This window comes from Lycium barbarum, unplaced genomic scaffold, assembly GCF_019175385.1.
Source record: "Lycium barbarum isolate Lr01 unplaced genomic scaffold, ASM1917538v2 unchr_scaffold_100, whole genome shotgun sequence".
Lineage (NCBI taxonomy): Eukaryota > Viridiplantae > Streptophyta > Magnoliopsida > Solanales > Solanaceae > Lycium > Lycium barbarum.
This window is the reverse complement of record NW_026843408.1, coordinates 1-18,148: the sequence shown is the minus strand read 5'-3', so window position 1 is coordinate 18,148 and position 18,148 is coordinate 1. Positions and strand designations below refer to the sequence as shown.

Sequence of the window (18,148 nt, the reverse complement as noted above, 5' to 3'; positions counted from 1 at the left end):
GGTATTAAACTCAATACAGATGGAAGTAGTATGGCTCAAAGTAACAAAGCTGGTATGAGGGGAATTGCCAGAGATTCCAGTGGAAATCTCATTATGGCATTCTTTAAATCCCTATTTTTTTGCTCGAATAACAGTGCAGAGGTTAAGGCTGCAAGATTTGAGATCGATTGGCCGGATTTCAAAGACATCAATAATGGGATTGTGGAAGTTGACTCCATACTGGTGGTTAAATGGTTAGATGGCTCATACGATGTCCCCTGGGAATTTTTACAAGAAGTGGAACATATGAAGAGAATCATTGATAAAAGAAGCATCAAAATTCAACATTGTTTCAGGGAAGCAAACACCGTCGTTGATATTTTGGCTAAATTTGGAAGCAATTCACATAATAGTTTGACTGCTAATGTGTTTAGCTCTATGCAGGAAATCCTAGGTGCAGCTAAGGGAGCATTGAGGATGGACAAACTTCAAATGGCAAACTTCAGAATCAGAATCAAGTGATGAATATGAACCAAAACCATAAGAAGAACTGGAGAAGCTGCAGGCAGAATAAGAAGAGAAAGAAGAAAGAGTTCTGTATCAACAAGGAGCGTGATCTTTTGTATAAAATGACAACCATTTTTTGTTGGACAATTGGTAGCACCTTCTTCCTGAATGTTGCAAGTCCATTGTAAAATGAGTAGGATTTTCTTTTACTTCAGCTATGATGTCCCATAAGTATATAATGTCTTTTGTAACGAGAACGCAACTAATTAGAACATAGCTAATTAGAAGTGTTCTCCATGGTTTCTAGGGACAGATTTTTAAAGAGAGGTTACCCCTAGTGCATGTAAAAGGGGAGTCACGGCGTAGCCCTCCTCTCAAGTATATTTTGATAAGTCTATTAACAAAGTAAGGGTCAATGCCAAACTCCCCAATGACCACAGACAATGCAGTCTGTGGAATTGGTTTAATATATATAAAAAAAAAAAAAAACTTTCACCCAAGGAATAAACAAAATAAAAATAAAAAGTGAAACACATTCCATCAAGATTCTTCCATCAACTTTTTAAAGTGTAAAGTTTTTCCTGTTCAAATTGCAAAGAAATATTTACTCTCTCTCTGGTTCCAACCGACCCTTGTACCTCCTCCATCTCTCTCTAAAAATATATGTATACATTTTGTATATGTATATATCTCTCTCTATTATAACTTGCTAGCGATCATGCTTTTGATGACCTAACTCTGTCTTTCTTCCACCTATACTTTTCCCTTCTTTCATACGAAGTTTTGTTTTTGTACAAAATTGTCGGTTTGGAATTTTGGAAGAACCTCATTTTTTTTCCTCTCTGTTTTATCTTTGCATGACTTGTATATCTTCATGATTACTAGAAATTGAAAGATGGTTCAGCTCACAAAAGAGATTTTTCAGTTTTCAACATGAAAAGAGCAAAATTTGACTTGTTCATGTCACTGAGTCGGCAAAGATTGGTGCAAGTTTTGATTTTTATAGGCTTTTTGTATGTAATTTTGGTGGGTCTTGAAGTTCCTTTTGTTTTCAAAAATGGGTTTAGTTTAGTTTCTCAAGACGGTTTTGGTACAGGTCAGTTTTCAAAGCCTTTTGTGCTTGATAGTGAAGAAGAATTAGAAGAAAAAGAAGCCCCAAACCGCCCTCTAGATGTCCCAATTTTAGTTCCAAGTCAATCAAAACCTGAAATAAAGATAAGAGAAATCAAGAATCCATTATCAAGTTTGGTTTTTGATGGTAGTTATGTAAATATGAGTAGTAATGATGGGTTTTCAGGGATTTTGAAGTCAGCAAAAGAGGCATTTGAGTTAGGTAGAAAGGTGTGGAAAGAACTTGAATTGCATAAAAAAGAAGTGGCCTTTCTAGAAAGTAATAACAAAACAGAAGAGTGCCCACATTCTATTTCAATGTCAGGGTTTGATTTTCAGGGAAAAGGGAGAGGAATGATGGTGTTGCCATGTGGGCTTACACTTGGGTCACATATAACTGTTGTAGGGAGGCCAAAAAGTGCCCATCAAGAACATGATTCAAAGATATCATTGCTTAAAGAAGGTCAATTCTTGATGGTTTCACAGTTTATGATGGAATTACAAGGGTTGAAGACAGTTGATGGAGAGGACCCGCCAAGGATTCTTCATTTTAATCCAAGATTGAAGGGTGATTGGAGTGGAAAGCCAGTGATTGAGCAGAATACTTGTTATAGGATGCAGTGGGGGACAGCTCAAAGGTGTGATGGGTGGAGGTCCAGGGATGATGAGGAGACTGGTGAGAATATGAATTTTGGTTCTTTATTTCTTTAGTAGTAGTGTTTAAGAAATTATTCTGCTTAATGAACTAGTTTAATCAGTCAATTATGCGCAGTAGCGAACTAGTTGGACTTCCCTATATGGTCCCTTCTATATCCAAATGCTTAGAAGTTTCATGTAGCTTTCAACTTACTTCAATCCTCCTCCTTTATCCGGATTGTGACCAGTAATGGGCACAAAGTTTAAGAAAGTAAAGAAAACGTATGAATCTTGTGGTCTAGTAAAGAAAACGTTTGAATCTTGTGGTCTTAAACTGAAGATATGTATAATGTACCAAAATGTCCTTTAATCTTGTGGTCCTAAACATGCCACGTGAGATGTTGGAATTAAAGAGTTGCCAAGTTAGGAAAGAGGCATTCTTTTTCAAACAGATTAAAAAGGAATGTAAGACAAACAAATTGAAATGGAGGGAGTACTAGTTAAATTTAAAGATTTGTTAGCTGGAGAAACTATTTGATTTACTAATTGAGGCTAAAAGGTTGTTCCGTTTTATGTTTTGGGGATTGGTAGTGGGTGGGGATGCAGCATAAGATTTTCATAGTTTGCGTTATCAAGCAGTTGAATAAGTTTTGAGTATAGAGCTTATTGCTTGAGGCGGTGCTATTTCGTGATGGATAGATTCCTTGGATTATTTTCATGATTTGGGGTTTGTTGACAATTGAATGGTGGAAAAAACAAGCGAAATGGACCTTAGTTACATTTGCATCTGTTAGTAGTCTGTGGCGCAGTTATCTATCATTTGTATGTGGTACGACATTTTTGGTAACCTCTAGACTCTTTTGCAGTTGATGGCCAGGTAAAATGTGAAAAGTGGGTTCGAGATGATGCCGGTAATCAGTCTGAGCAATCAAAGGCATCTTGGTGGTTAAACCGTCTAGTAGGGCGAAAAAAGGTGGTCGATTTTGATTGGCCATTCCCATTTTCAGAGGATAGGCTATTTGTGCTAACTCTCAGTGCCGGTTTGGAGGGCTATCATGTGAATGTTGATGGGAGGCATGTGACCTCATTTCCATATCGAATTGTGAGTAACTTACTGTCACCTATTCAATTTCATTCTGAATTATCGAATGAACTAAAGAAGGTTCTCTTTGATGCTTTTAGGGATTTGCGCTCGAGGATGCCACTGGTTTGTCATTGAATGGCGATGTTGATGTCGATTCAGTCTTTGCTGCCTCCTTGCCCACGTCACATCCTAGTTTTTCTCCTCAAAGGCATCTTGATATGTCAAACAGATGGAGGGCACCACCCCTCCTTGATCAGCCTGTGGATCTGTTCATTGGTGTTCTCTCTGCAGGCAATCATTTTGCTGAGCGAATGGCTATAAGGAGGTCTTGGATGCAGCATCAACTAATCAAATCTTCAAATGTTGTGGCTCGATTCTTTGTCGCATTGGTAGGTTATACAGCATATTGCAAATATCATTTACTATTAACATTGATTTTGCAGCATGTTAATTTGAGTTTAACATGGATTGGTTTTTTGACAGCATGCGAGGAAGGATATAAACGTGGAGTTGAAGAAAGAGGCAGAATTCTTTGGTGACATTGTCATTGTTCCTTTCATGGACAATTATGATCTTGTTGTCTTGAAAACAGTTGCCATATGTGAATATGGGGTGAGTTGTGGATTACCTGTAAATATTGACATAGGTTGTCCCCAGACTAACGTCGTCCCAAAAGTTAAATATTTTAAAAAAATTTAATCTTTGCTTGTTGCAGGTCCATGTAGCATTTGCAAAAAATATCATGAAGTGTGATGATGATACATTTGTTAGAGTGGATGCAGTTATCAAGGAAATAAATAAAATACCCGAGAATAGGAGCTTATATGTTGGAAATATCAATTACTATCATAAGCCCCTGCGTAATGGTAAATGGGCAGTGACATATGAGGTAATAGTTTGGAGTTCCTTTTTAAAATTTTCTTACTCCAATCTCGATGTGGTTTAACTAGAAGGCCAAATAGTGCTATCATATGCTTTATTGTCAGAGAAAAAGACTTTGCATTTACCAGTTAATAGTGTCTAACTAACATGCATAGAATAGAGATGCTTTTCAAGGGGAATACAGTAAAGCTGTTTGGACTGGGAATGCATGAATTTTCAGCAAATGCTATTTTAATTATTGCTAGTTATCTGCATGGAATTTTCAGCAAATGCTATTTTAACTATTACTAGGTATCTGCATGGAGTATCTCTTGATATCGTCTAGTTTTTTGTCTTCTCGATCTCCTTTAGTTTTAGTTACTCTGTATTCTGGCCTTCTAGAATCCCATGAAATCCGAGTTTCTCGTCTTATTTCTCAGGAATGGCCAGAAGAAGAGTATCCACCTTATGCGAATGGACCGGGTTACATTATTTCATCAGCCATTGCAAACTTCATCGTCTCAGAGTTCGATCGACATAAGCTAAAGGTAGACAAATATCCCTGGTATCTTTTTTCATATGTTAATACTCGTGAAATAGCTAACTAGCTCCCCGATGTGCAGTTGTTCAAGATGGAGGACGTGAGCATGGGAATGTGGGTCGAGAAATTTAATAGCTCATCAAGACCTGTGCAATATGTACACAGCTTGAAGTTCTCCCAAGCTGGATGTGTAGACGATTATTATACCGCTCATTACCAGTCCCCTAGACAGATGATTTGCATGTGGAACAAATTACAACAGCTAGGCCGGCCTCAATGCTGTAACATGAGATGACACTTATTATGATAACTGTCCAAGGAACAAGGATAGACAAGTTTTGCACTTAAATAGAACAATGATCTGTATATTTGTTGGAGGACTTGGTTTTTAATATGACAGGGTTACTGCTTAGTGCCTTGAATTTTTTTTTTTTTTTGTTGCTTTCTCTACCTTCCCTATCGTTTCTTTCATATAATAGTTTTTATAACATACTTTTCGAAGTGGGTACATAAATGTGCATTTGAGAGTTATCACTACACACTTCTGGATGTAACTTACCATAGAATAACAGCAACAGAAGGAAACAAATCTGAGATTCCATGAAAGTTTCTTATGTTCCTTGAAGTTTCTTTTTTAACTTCCTTCTCTTTATCAAAAAGAAATTTGATCTGTTTTTATTTCATGTGGTTTGTATTTAAGGTATGTCGTTGACTTATTCAACATGTAATTACTATGGTCACACGTAAGGCTGGCCGTGTCGGGAAATTGACATTTGACATGCTATGTGGTGGACCAGCGTTGATTTTGAAATATGAACAAACTGTTAAAGCAGCAAAATCAACAGAATGACTATTTGGTATTGACAAAGATATCCAGGGAAAATGACAGTTTAATTCTTTATTGACAGATTCCTGTTCTTGAATAGCATATAAAGGTTGACCGTCAACTTTGTATAGTCCAGGTTGTGGTGGGTATAGTTTTTCGCTATTTCCAATCAGCGGGCATAGCAGCATTTTTCACAAGTAGTGTCGGTCTAGTGTAACAATTCATATTGCAATTGGGTCTGAGTCGCACAAGCAATGTTGTTTCTGTTGTCACAATTTGCCTTGCAAGTAGGTACGAGTCGAGAATTGTGGAGGTTTCAAGTTTTACTTCGTGTATCAAGTTGACATTTACTTTTGTATTTTTTTTCCCGCATGTGAATGTACCAAATATCATTGATGCACATAAATAAAGAACATTTTTATAGAGAAAAACATTCTTTAAAGAATCCCCTTGTACTGGTGATAATCTAAAGTTTAAATGATAAAGCCTAATCTCAACTTCTACAAACAACAAAAGATATTGATCATCATTTTCTGTTTTATCGCATGAGGATAAAGGGGGAAAGGGGAACGAACTCTACGCTACTGAATGCTATTGATGAGGTTTGAACCCTTCGCCTCGTTACCATAAAATATTGATATGTTACTTCTGATACAACTCAGAAGAGAAAGAATAATCTTTATTGTACAAGACTTGTCCATTGAGAAGCCTACGCATCTCTGATCTATACATTAACATTTTTTAGCAGCTTACTAAAACCAACTAGCCAGCATCAATATAAAAGACAAGAACATGAGTACACAATTATTGTATGAACCTGTTAACATGTTTGCTGCTGAGGGAGATGAAGCAGTTGGAGGACCAGCTGGTATATCATCAACAATAGCAGAAGAATTTTCCTTTGCACAAGTGTATTTACAACGACTTGGACGAACAACTCTGTAAACTCCACTACTTGCAAGGACATACATATCCTTCTTGTTATCCTCACCATATGAAAATATGTAGCCTAAAGATGGAAATGAGCTTCCAGGTACAAAGGTACAATCTATTGGTGATTTCTGAGCACAGTCGAAAGAAATTTGAGTGGTGTTAAATGTCGCACCGTTCTCTGGATTTTCAGTACCCGCCCACATGGAACCTGCATACAAATCTGCAAAAAGATACCTGCAAAATATCACCTGTCATTACCATAGTTCAACAAAATGGACTTTCGCTAGTTCAACAAAATGGACTTTTGCCTACCTCAATCTCTTATACACCCTACATATTCAGAACTAGACATCTCGAGCGTGAACAAATATAATATAGGGGCATGAATATGATAAACCAAGAATAGGGATGGGTCTAGCTCTGATATCACGTTAAGAATATGAATATTGGGTTTAACTCAAATCTCAAGAGCTAGCTCACGAGGTGAGAATTACCCAATTTGTGAGCTAGCTCAAGACCATATAAGGAGACAGCATCCTATTCCCTAAACTAATGTGGCAGATGCCCGGACTCCTTAAAAATATTGCCTCACCCGTATATGGTCCTCCCAAAAATGCACTAACTTTTGGAGGATTTGATACACACTCGGTGGCATTTTTGAAGAGTCCAAGCAACATAGTATGGGACATTCTAAGGATTTATTCAGAAAAGATTTTTAAAAAATGTGTGAGATCAACTGGTTGACTACAATCATCAAGTCAATATTTGTTTAGCAACTAAGTGGTAACGTTCAACCTTGACAATATTGGACTAAAGGACTCACCTTCCATGCATGCAGGGATCAGTCATGGATCTATAGAAGTATCCACCAGTAATTGAAGCTGACCCTCCATTCTTATTCACATCAGAGTGATTATATCCCATGACTGGGAAAATGGGGTTAATGGAGCTCAAAGATGTATTTCCTCCAGGTGACTTTTGAGGGGTATAAAGATAGGGACCCTCGTACACGCGCCAGCCATAGTTACCACCTTTGCTGATTATATTCACCTCTTCAGATATATCCTATGAAACATAAAATGCTTATAAGTCCAATGTCAAAATGCTGCTGTCTGAAAAAGGACACCTTCAAGAGAACATCTATCACCTATTAAAAAGACAAGGATTATAAGTAATTCTTGGAGAGTAAAATTACCTGTCCTACATCAGCACACATGAAGTAAGATGGTCTGGCAGAATCAAAACTGCAGCGCCAAGGATTTCGCATTCCTAGTGCCCATATTTCAGGCTGCAACTCTTTATCTTCAATGTAAGGATTATCCTCTGGTATGGAATAGTTTCCCCATAATCCGAGCTTCGTGATCTCTGCTTCATCTACACAAACATGCACAAGAAGCAAAATAAGGGGCACGAACTGATAAATCAGTTGATCAAAAACAGTGAAGTCTAAATTCACTTGAACATACAAAACAATTCAACACTTCCCTTTGTGGGGGATCATTGATAAAAGGGCCAAAGTTTGATGAACTTATAACTTAGCTGAGATAATTATGAAAATGATTTATTGCTTTCTGTTTGATCTATACCTGAGATTATGAATACTCAGATTGTTTTTTTAGTATCTTTTTTCCCTAAACATCTTGTTGAGGTAGCTTAGTAGTTGCAAGACCATTGATAATACTTAGCATATATAGAACTCAAAGGGAACTTACTGGTTTTGCTATCAACATCAAGCCTTAAAATCTTTCCTAGCAATGACTTCTTGTTTTGGGCGAAATTGTAAGGATCACCTATACCTCCACCATCACCCATCATGAAGTACAAATATCCATCTCTCGGTCCAAAAAGTATCTGGCCTCCGTGATGACTTGTAAACGGAAGGCCCATGGTGAATATCCTTCTGACTTCTTTTGGATTGGCAGTTTTTGCCTGAAAAAAAACAAACACAATTTCACTTATAATCATCTAGATCTAAGCAAAGAAAAGGGATAATTACGTTTTTTGGACCACCCAGAAGAATAATAGCAACAAAATGTTTATGTTTTGTAATTACGTATAAATATACGTATTGTATACATAAATACATATATTATACATAATCAATGTATATGCTTTGTATATTTGGCTAGAGTCCATAATTAATTTCGGCCGTCGGGCCAAAAATGAAAAAAGCCCAAAAAACTCTCAAACTTACCTGTGTTGGCTGGGATCCTATTCCACCAGCAGTAAATTCTGCTATCACAGCTTGATATTGGCACGGCTGGGAACCGCTATCACTAGGTAGTTTTGATGGATCACAATCCACATCTGAGTTACAAGAACATCTTCCTCCGCATCCAGGCCATGCTTGCTTATCACAATTGAACGAAACAAAGAATCGTCCGTTTTGTGAGAACATTGGATGAAATGCAAACCCCATCATCCCTAATTCAGTGTCAAAATGAACTTCATCTGTTAAGTCCAAGAAAGAATTAGATTCATCAAGCTGTAAAAGCTCTCCCGAATCGACTTCTGGAATAGTAGCCAACCATATTTTCCCTTGCTGATTCGAGAAGAAAGCACGATTAGAGCCATCAGGATGAGCAACCATATTGAGGTAACTACCATTCCCAATTTTCTCGAGGCACAAACCGCCTGGAGGACTTATAGGTTTGGTGGTATTTAAGGTGACAGGTTCTCCAGCAAAGCATACTGATCCATCACTAGAAGGTCCACCAAATGCATTACAGAAATCTGTTTGTGATTTCCAGAGATCTACCAACTTTGTGGAATTGGACTTGACAGAAGTAGCAAAAGGAGAACTTATGATAGACACATTTTGACATGTGGTCCATACTTCAGAGCAAAAGCCATTCTTAGCTTGGCTACTTTGGGTTGAATTCGCTGAAGTTGTGGAGTTGCACAGGATCGGAAGTTGTCGAGGAAAGGAATTAGATCTGAACAGCTCTGCTGAAAATTTATCACATTTCTGCAAAAAGTGAAAATACGAAACTCCATGCATCAACAGCCAATGACAAAGGTAATTGCATAAAGGAAGTTAAATCCTTAATCTATACTATCGGATATGAGTACAGTCAGACCTCTCTGTAACAGCATTGCACCATAACGGCTAAGTTTTCTTTAGATCCGATTTTTCATGTTATGTATATCATATGTTCTCCATAACATCATATGTTCCCCACTTGTGAGATTACACTGGGTATGTTGTTATAACATCATTTTGCTATAGCAGCCATAAAATATCCGAATAAACGATGTTATATAGAGGATTGACTGTATACACATTTTTAGTCAATTCTAAGTGATTGAAAGCTTCCAAAATAAATTAGTACAGAGATCAACAAGAGCTATCATGATGTAGATTATTAAGAGTAAATAGAGCATTTTGAGCTTCACGAACAAGAAAGAATTTAAAGGGTCAGCAGTGGACTAATTGTTGTGATAATATAGGTTCTTATACTAAAAACTAGAGTTAAACCTCATAGTTACATCTTCATATAGCAAGAAGACAAGAATATGAAATCAATTTGTTCAAATCTCAAGCTTTTACATTTTTTTTATGATAATTATAAGGAATAAAAATGATTATGTTCTTACCGAGCAGAGTATGGATTTTACAAGAGAAGCACATCCAGAATCAGAAATGTTCATAGCATTAAATTGAGTCTGAAGTTTTTTATCATCAGTGGAGTTGCAGCATGAAGTTCCATTGTAAGAACAGAATGATAGAGGAGTCTTTTGCTGAAGAGGAGCCCCTATAACACATGACGTAACGACAATCAAATCCAAATTAGAACTGCAAATAAGATTTTTTTTTTCAGGACGAACTTCTAATGGAACAGTGCAAATGCTGAAACTTACTTGAATCAGTACATAAGGGAAGTGAAAAAGAACGATCAAGAATCTGCAAAAAGTTCAAAAGAAGGATGAATATGACAAAGGAACTCCTTCCCATGACTCCTACGTGCAATAAAAAGTTATATTTGATGCTACATCAGAGTCTTTTCAACATATGACACATCCTTAGTTCCTAATACTCAATAGGAATCTATAAAAATGACAACTTTCTGTGCTTTAAACTTTTGAACACACTGGATGAAGCTACCAACTCCTGTATTATTGGTCCAATCTTCCCATCAGTCCCTTTGCAAATTTGAAAATACCAAGAGTATGTTAAAATATTTATTTCTCCTCCATATGAATCTGTTATTTTCACATAATCACAAGGGTCATTTGACGTAATGTGTTTATAGAAATGGGAGGGGTCCATCTCTAAGCAGTTGACTTTACATGATAAATGCCTTGTCATAAATACAAGTTGAATTAATAGGGATGGATTTGCAACTAGATTAATATATTGGATGGTAGAGCCGAAAACGCTGAATTTGTTTGACAAAGCACAGGCTGGATGGATCTTGGTTGATTTCTTGTCTCAACATTGATTTCACAAAATTGGCTCTAAAGTTTAGATCTAGAACAAAACTATATATAATCATGAGGGTAATTGACCATGGCACATGCAATGGCGGAGTTAGGATTTTCTTTAAGGAGAGTTAAAATATGAAAAAATAAATGCACAAAATAGCCAAGGGAATATAACATATATATGATTATATATAATAACTACAAATACATAAAAAATTACTAATCTGTACAATTTTCCACCCGCACATGAATGGTACCCGCTAAATGTTCTAGTGACTTAACACTTAAAGAAAGAAAAAGCATACGGTTTAATTCTTATAAAGTAACTTGAAACTGCAGCTTTATGAAGAAAAACAATAAATCAGCTCTTTTTAAGTGTTTTCAGAACGGAAGAATGACAAGTATTTTATCAAAGTGAAAGTGATCTTGGAATTGAAGTGACGTGACGTAAGAGCTGAAGTAAACATTCTTTGCCATTTTTCTACTCTATTCGCTATTCGCTATAATAATGAATGTTCAGATTGGTTTTATTTCTGCATTGAAACAATTTAAAAAAGGAATATCTACTAAAATAAGTGGATATAGATTTTTGTTCTGACAGTAACATGGGACCAGATCCTCTTCCTCAACCCAATTGCTCATATTCAGATTGAGACATCTTACGAGACCCAACTGGTTCGATTTAAAATAATATTTAATTTATTGAGTACTTAATTTCAAATGAAAGTGACCTTGAAGGTTGGGTCACAAAATTCCGTTCTTACAAGTTAAATGCCATCAGTTGACATTGGAGACGGACCCACAAAATCTTTCTAACCGTCACGGATTCCCTCCATTTCAATTTATGTACCAATATTTCTCAACCTGAATGGCATACTTCCTTACTTAAAAATAATTTAACTATAAATTTCTCATTTTATCCTTAAACAATTTATAACTTTTTTCGAAAACATAATATTTCGTTATTAAATTTCATGTCTAGTCAAACACCGACACATTAGTTGAAATGGAGGGAGACAGGGAGTAGAATTTAGTGTTTTTAAGAATCCATACATAGAAATTGAAACTCATTTAATTTGTATACGCTATATATTCTTCGGATATTCATAAGCTATAAAAAATGTTTTTACAATCAATGTCTTGCTCACTATACTCACTCTGCTATATGATCTACAGACATGTTTGTCAAATACACAACTGTGTTCTAGGCTCTTGATTACTCATGTCAGCTCCAGACTACTTTGAGAGTGATTGAATTGTTTAAACCATAAACTCTTCAATAATACTTACAATTGATATTAACACTTACAATTAATATTAATATTAATATATAATAAGAAAAGAAGAAGCAATGGAAGCAGAGCCAAAAGAAAATTCCTCACAAGAATCCATCTTACAATATGTTGTCCTACTTCCTCTAGACTAATGCATATCCACTGCCGATTAGAGGCGACAAAATGCCAAGGAAGATAAGATGACAATACAGATGAATCAAAGATCATACACGCAAAAGAATGAGATGGTCGATCGATCAAAGCACCACAAAGTTATGGACATTCAAGTACCACGAGACACCGGTCACATAAATCAAAGATCATACACAATTAAATCAAATTCATATCAGACTGTCTGCGGCCACTTGTTTCCTCTGCGTGCCATCATCTTCCTTTCTTCTATTTTTGTTACTTCATCCTTGGAGAGCACCAAGAGCTTTCATGTCCTCCAAGAATGCCGTATATGAGTCATCAATGCTTTGAGGTTTTGGTGCAGACGCGCTTGTAGATTCATGCTTGACCACAGGCGGAGTTACTGCAGGCTGGTTGACGGTAGTCACAGGAGATGGCTTTGACCTGGGTTTTGGGAGTGCAGATTCTCTCCTCACACGCACAGATGCAGGAACCTATGGGCACACAATAAGTGATGTGTTGAATCAAATGTGAACAAGTCCAGATCCCAGTAAAGGTGGTTTTACATGTGTTCATAAAAATTCTCATCACTACGTTATCGTTTTGGATAGCAAAATAAGAGAAAATGTTCGACGAGACAATGATCATTTTACGCCCACATTAGGTAACTTAAGTGCATAATCCCTCAACTAATTCAAACAATAATAGAAGCTACCCAATCATTAATAAATCCAAACCAAGATGCATCTATTCATCACAAACCTCCGAACGAATTCCAACTCTTCAACTAAACCCTTTTTTTTTTTTTTTGAAATGGTAAAGTTAACTCTTCAACTAAACTCGTATTATGTTGATTTTATTTTCTGGAATAACTATGATTAATTGATTAGAGCTTTAAGTGCGAGATTGTAATCACAATTGCAAACTGCATAACCAACTTAGAGAAAATTTGTAGGAAGTATAACATAAGGATGGTAATAGTGCATGTTTAAACATTTTATCCAAAGCATATTTCCTTCTTTATCTCCTTGATTTGAAAGAGAGTAAATTACACATTGAAGTAGGAAAATAATCCACAATTCCGGAGTATTTTAGCAGCTCTGCACAAAGCGGCCTTTGGGTTATTCATACAAATACCTAGGATTAGTTATCCTGAAGGTGGATGACAAATTTCCCCAACTTATAAATAGGGATACTTTTTCGATTTTTCAAGATTTTTCCTTTCATCAGTTCTTCCCTTCCCCTCTATTTTTTCGCCTCCTCCCTCTCCTCCTATATTTTCTTCTCCCTTCATGAAGAAATAACATCAATTCTACTTATGGGTCGATGGAGAGAATAGCGACTATGGTGTCATTTAGCGATGAAGATGACTTGGCCAGGGATATGAAGAGAAAGGATATCGGACTATAGGGGCTTCATCAAAGACAACAAAGGGGGTGGGATATGGTTTCTTGACAATGATAGTGACAGGATTTCACCTAATATTTTCTTGAATGATGAGCAAAAAGTTCTATTCATCAACCAAAAACCAGCACTAAGATAGCTCTACGATTGTAAACGCAGTTGTATAGAGATCTATCCCTGTCTCTTCCTGAAGAGTTGCTAAAAGGTCTAGCAAATATCATTGTTATCAACTTCACATGCATACGTGTGGTTACACCACACAGCTAATTGACACAAACCCTCTACACCCGCTTATATACAGTTTCGGGCTTTCAGCCTTTCCTTCAAAGCATCTGTAGTTTCTTCAACTAATGTTTGTAATTACATGAATAAAGTGGATGCATCCACATCCCGAACCCTGATATGTCCTCTTTAGCCTCCTGATGACAACAAACAACCTCCTTCCAATCCACTGAGTTTTTTTTTTTTTTTTTTTTTTTTTTTTAAAGGTAAGATCTAACAATGAGAATCCTAGACAACCTCCACCAATCCACTTGGTTCACATCTTTTTCTTTCTTGAATTTTTTTATTTTCATTTTTTGGCTGTATACTTTTCTTATTCTGTTTGTAAATTTTGTACTACGGTCTTATACTTTTTTTTTTTCTTTTCTAATTGTATCAACTCCTACTTCATAGTTCCATCAATTGATTTATTTTTTCTAGTTTCCGATGCATTTGTTGACTTTTGATGGTGGAAAAATAATATCTTCAACTAAGAACATATCGTTACAGAAATTTGCTCCTACAAAATTTATACTTGGCCAAGGGAGTTCTGGTACGAAATTCTAGAAAATATTAAGCTGAACAATGGATTGAAGTAGATAACTAGCATGTTATACAGTGCGTAACCCTGCTAGCAAACTTTGGACAAGGAATTGAACTTGCCCATAATCCCCTTGTTATCATCCAATCTAATATACTTGTTATCATCCAACCTAAAATATTAGGTGCAAATGACCCTAAACTACACTTTACAGTTGATTTAAAAAAATGCAGGAGGACAACAATTAGGTACAAGACAGAGCAAAAATAATGGAAGATCACTCACCATTGATGTAAGTTCTGGTGTATGCTGAGCTAGAGGCCTCTTAACAACTGTTGAAGCAGCTGATTTGACATATGATGGCTTTTGAGGAGCAAGTAGTCTAGCACCATCCTGTTGAAAAGGAGGAGGACCAGGTGGAAGAGGTGGTCTCATCATTAGTGGAGGTCCCCCAGGAGGTCCAAAAGGTGGTCTTGGCATTAGAGGGACCATCATTCCAGGTGGAGCAGGCTGCATGGCAATTCCGGATGGTGGCCGCATATCACTTGGAGGAGGGGGTCGAGGGAACCGAGATATTCCAGGAGGTAATACATCAGCCTGCAAAGTTGGGACCATGGCAGGTCCAGGACCTGAAGGCTGTTGTCGTGGAGGTGGTGGAGGTAATTTAAGATGATCTTTTGTTTCCAAAGCTTTAGCATCAGACTCAGCAGGCATGCCATCTGACTTCAATGGCAATCTCGGTGGAGGAGGTGGTGGGGGAAGCATAGATGACCCCTAGAAGTTAAGAAGATCGTGAATAACTTTAGGGCCAAGTACAAGCAACCATAAATAAGATCACTTCTCCAAATGTCCCAGAAAGGGATCTTATTAACACACACTAACTATATATATTATGAGAGATTTAACAAGAATTCTACCTGATTTTGTTCTGTTGACGCCATCTCATCCAGTTCAGAATGATTTTTACCTGTGCCAGAATGAGGAGATTGATGAAGGGGTTGGGGAAGAGGTGGAGGAAGTGGAGGATGACCAGAGATATGTTCCTTTGGCGGGGGACCAGGAGGAGGTGGGGGCAAAGGAGGTAATGGCAATGAAGCACCCATGTTTGCCACTGCAGACTTTGGGGGCGTAGGAGGTGGAGGAGGTAAAGGCAAAGATGCCAGAACCACAGACCCATCTACAGAATTTGCATCACCATTTGGGGGCAATGGAGGTGGCGGAGGCGGTGGCGGAAGAGCTGATAAAGAGTCATCTTCCACATCTGACTTCGACGATAATGCAGCACCACTAGATGATGCAGCTGATAATGGTATTCTAGGTCCTGCAGTTTAAAGCAGGAAGCATCAGAGCTGGAGAGAGAGAGAGAGAGCAAGCAGGAAGCATCAGAGCTGGAGAGAGAGAGAGAGAGCAATATGAAATTAAGATGAGAAAATGACTATAGACACCTATTGATGACTTAAACATGGGAGGTTTTCCAGGAGGAGGAGCTCCAGTAGGATTCAGTGTAGGGTGATAATAAACTGAGTCCTGCATCCACATATGCCATGTCGTTCATGTATCAGCAAAAGAAACTTCCATTTAAAAAAAAAAAATTATTTAAGAGTAAGATCTTACTTCAGGTTCAGGGTGTTTGACCCTTTCTTCCTCTTCTGCAGCGGTTAGCCTTCGAGGTGGGCCTAGGTGACTGCAGAGAAAGTGTGAAAAAAACATGTAATGAACTATCAAGGAGAAGGGCAATTTCTCCCAGCATTAATTATACAAGAGAGGCTTTCTGTTACCTAAACATTACTGGCTCTTCACCTTTTTCTTTCATTTTCACTTCATATTCCTACCAAGAAGCAATGCCAGCGAGCAACCAGACATCCCAATCAAAATTTAGAATCAAAAGGAAAAGAAGCTGATAGAATTTCACCAGACGAGTTCATCAATAGCAACCACAGTAAAGATAACACAAACATCACAACATGAGAAACAAATATAGCCAAGCAAAATAAGTTAACTTGAAATACATGCCTACCAGCTAAACTATGAAGATATTATCACCAAATTTGCAGCAAGCCTACCATGATGTATCTTCCTGTAACCAATTCCTCAAAGACTCAAGCCTAGTGAAAATAGTTACTCTTTTCATCACAAGTTAGAAAACCTTTCTTCTTAGAATGACCCAGATCATCTAACATTCTTGAAATGGTAAATTTCCCTAGTCAGTCTACTGTAACATTGGGATATATTTGGAGAATTAAAATAAAAAGAAACCTGCTTACACTTCTAAATACTTGTTCTAGAAAGTGAAGAGATTTGAAAAGCAAGTAGTGAATCACAGATTCCTCCTTTAAATACTTAAGATGATTTGACTTCAACTGTTGCATTCATTGGTTAAATAAGACATTCAATGAGAGATGGAGTCTGGATAGTCTTCGGACACGAAGTGAACAAACAGTAATTTCAGAGAAAGCTATTCTTTCAGCCCATGTTGCCAATCTCGGGGGGGTGGGGAGGGGTCGTAACTTTATCAAGTAGCTTTGGTAGGAAGACGCATAGTACTGATATCACCAAAGAGTTTAAGCCTACTCCAGATCTATCGTACATATTTTTTTCTTTTTGGTTTTTAGAAACGGTTAAACTGAATTTTATCATTAACCTGTAAACAATAAAGGGAGAGGATAAGGAAAAACCAACATTGTCAAAATGGTGGTGATGGAGGATACATCAACAGTCCACTAAATTGCTACACATCTTCAGCCCCCTGCAAATTTTGAGACTTGTAGAAGAATGTGATCTAATGCATCCTAGCTAGTTAACAGCCTCTTTATCATCTAAAGATCCCGTATTGTTTCTCCAAATCGACCTGAAAACCGCCCGAGTTGTATTCCGACATTTAGATTTTCTGTCAGAACATTAGAACCTTGCCATGGAGAAATGGGTTACACGTATTAAATTTAGATTATAATGAATCCAGCTACTTATGAAAGAAAAACGATTCAGATATAATTAACCGGTTATCAAAAAAAGAAACTATAAATGAGCTCTATTTATTCTTTTGGGTTACGTCAGATCTCAAATAACTCTGGAAGTATTTGCTAATCATGGGGATAACTTAAATAGTGCATAGAGGTATCTGACAATCTAACATAGGAATATCACCTTTCTTTTCTTGAGAACAAGATTAAGTGTATCCTCAAGTTGTCTCTTTCTATGTTTCCTTGCTTTGTCTAGTGCACCCTCTGCCTCTGCATATGTTAAATATCTTCCAATTAGAATAAGAATAAGAAGAACACGGAAGTTCCATGATATTCTGGATTATGATACAAGCTCTAACAACTTATCTTTTTTCTTGAAAACCAGCCCTATATCTTTTTATTCACTGAGCATGAGAACTTTTTGATAGCCAGACAACTAATTCTATTGCCATTTTATTCCATGAGCATAATGCATGTCCTTAAACTCTTCATAAGAGCTATCAAAATTCCACACTTCTTTCTTGGTCATCAGAGATGAGCTCCAGCCAGAAAACTTTAAATTTTCACGTAAAGCAACAATTATCATTTATCAAAAAGGGATTTTCACCCTAGGAGTATTAGATAGAAGCTCTGAAAGTAAAGTGACATTAAATAAGATAACAACTTGCTGGACA

At 37.0% G+C, this 18,148-nt stretch overlaps 3 protein-coding genes across 4 annotated transcripts; 1 reads left to right on the top strand and 2 right to left on the bottom strand.

The window, feature by feature from the left end:
- Window positions 1–1,055: 1,055 nt before the first annotated feature.
- Window positions 1,056–5,130, top strand: LOC132625603 (hydroxyproline O-galactosyltransferase GALT6-like). The gene is made up of 7 exons (XM_060340215.1): window positions 1,056–2,272; window positions 3,099–3,334; window positions 3,415–3,705; window positions 3,800–3,928; window positions 4,032–4,205; window positions 4,618–4,725; window positions 4,801–5,130. Exons 1-7 carry the CDS (start codon window positions 1,420–1,422, stop codon window positions 5,011–5,013), a joined length of 2,004 nt encoding a protein of 667 aa, XP_060196198.1. The 5' UTR covers window positions 1,056–1,419; the 3' UTR covers window positions 5,014–5,130.
- A 1,012-nt stretch (window positions 5,131–6,142) lies between these two features.
- On the bottom strand, window positions 6,143–11,303 carry LOC132625602 (HIPL1 protein-like). 2 transcript variants are annotated; one of them, XM_060340214.1, is made up of 8 exons: window positions 11,208–11,303; window positions 10,339–10,381; window positions 10,075–10,232; window positions 8,672–9,445; window positions 8,190–8,406; window positions 7,673–7,851; window positions 7,301–7,542; window positions 6,143–6,711 (listed from the first exon to the last, which is right to left on the bottom strand). In XM_060340214.1, exons 3-8 carry the CDS (start codon window positions 10,126–10,128, stop codon window positions 6,297–6,299), a joined length of 1,881 nt encoding a protein of 626 aa, XP_060196197.1. In that variant the 5' UTR covers window positions 10,129–10,232; window positions 10,339–10,381; window positions 11,208–11,303; the 3' UTR covers window positions 6,143–6,296. The 2 variants fall into 2 exon arrangements, with proteins under 2 accessions (XP_060196197.1, XP_060196196.1); XM_060340213.1 differs by lacking the exon at window positions 11,208–11,303 and having other exon boundaries at window positions 10,339–11,158.
- Window positions 11,304–12,256: 953 nt separating this feature from the next.
- LOC132625604 (protein EARLY FLOWERING 5-like) lies at window positions 12,257–17,814 on the bottom strand (the record flags this gene model as incomplete). Its single annotated transcript, XM_060340216.1, has 7 exons — window positions 12,257–12,802; window positions 14,800–15,288; window positions 15,432–15,835; window positions 15,960–16,041; window positions 16,129–16,198; window positions 16,293–16,342; window positions 17,659–17,814. Coding segments are annotated over 7 exons (1,464 nt in total), but the record flags the coding sequence as incomplete, so codon positions are not given.
- Between the last annotated feature and the right edge of the window lie 334 nt (window positions 17,815–18,148).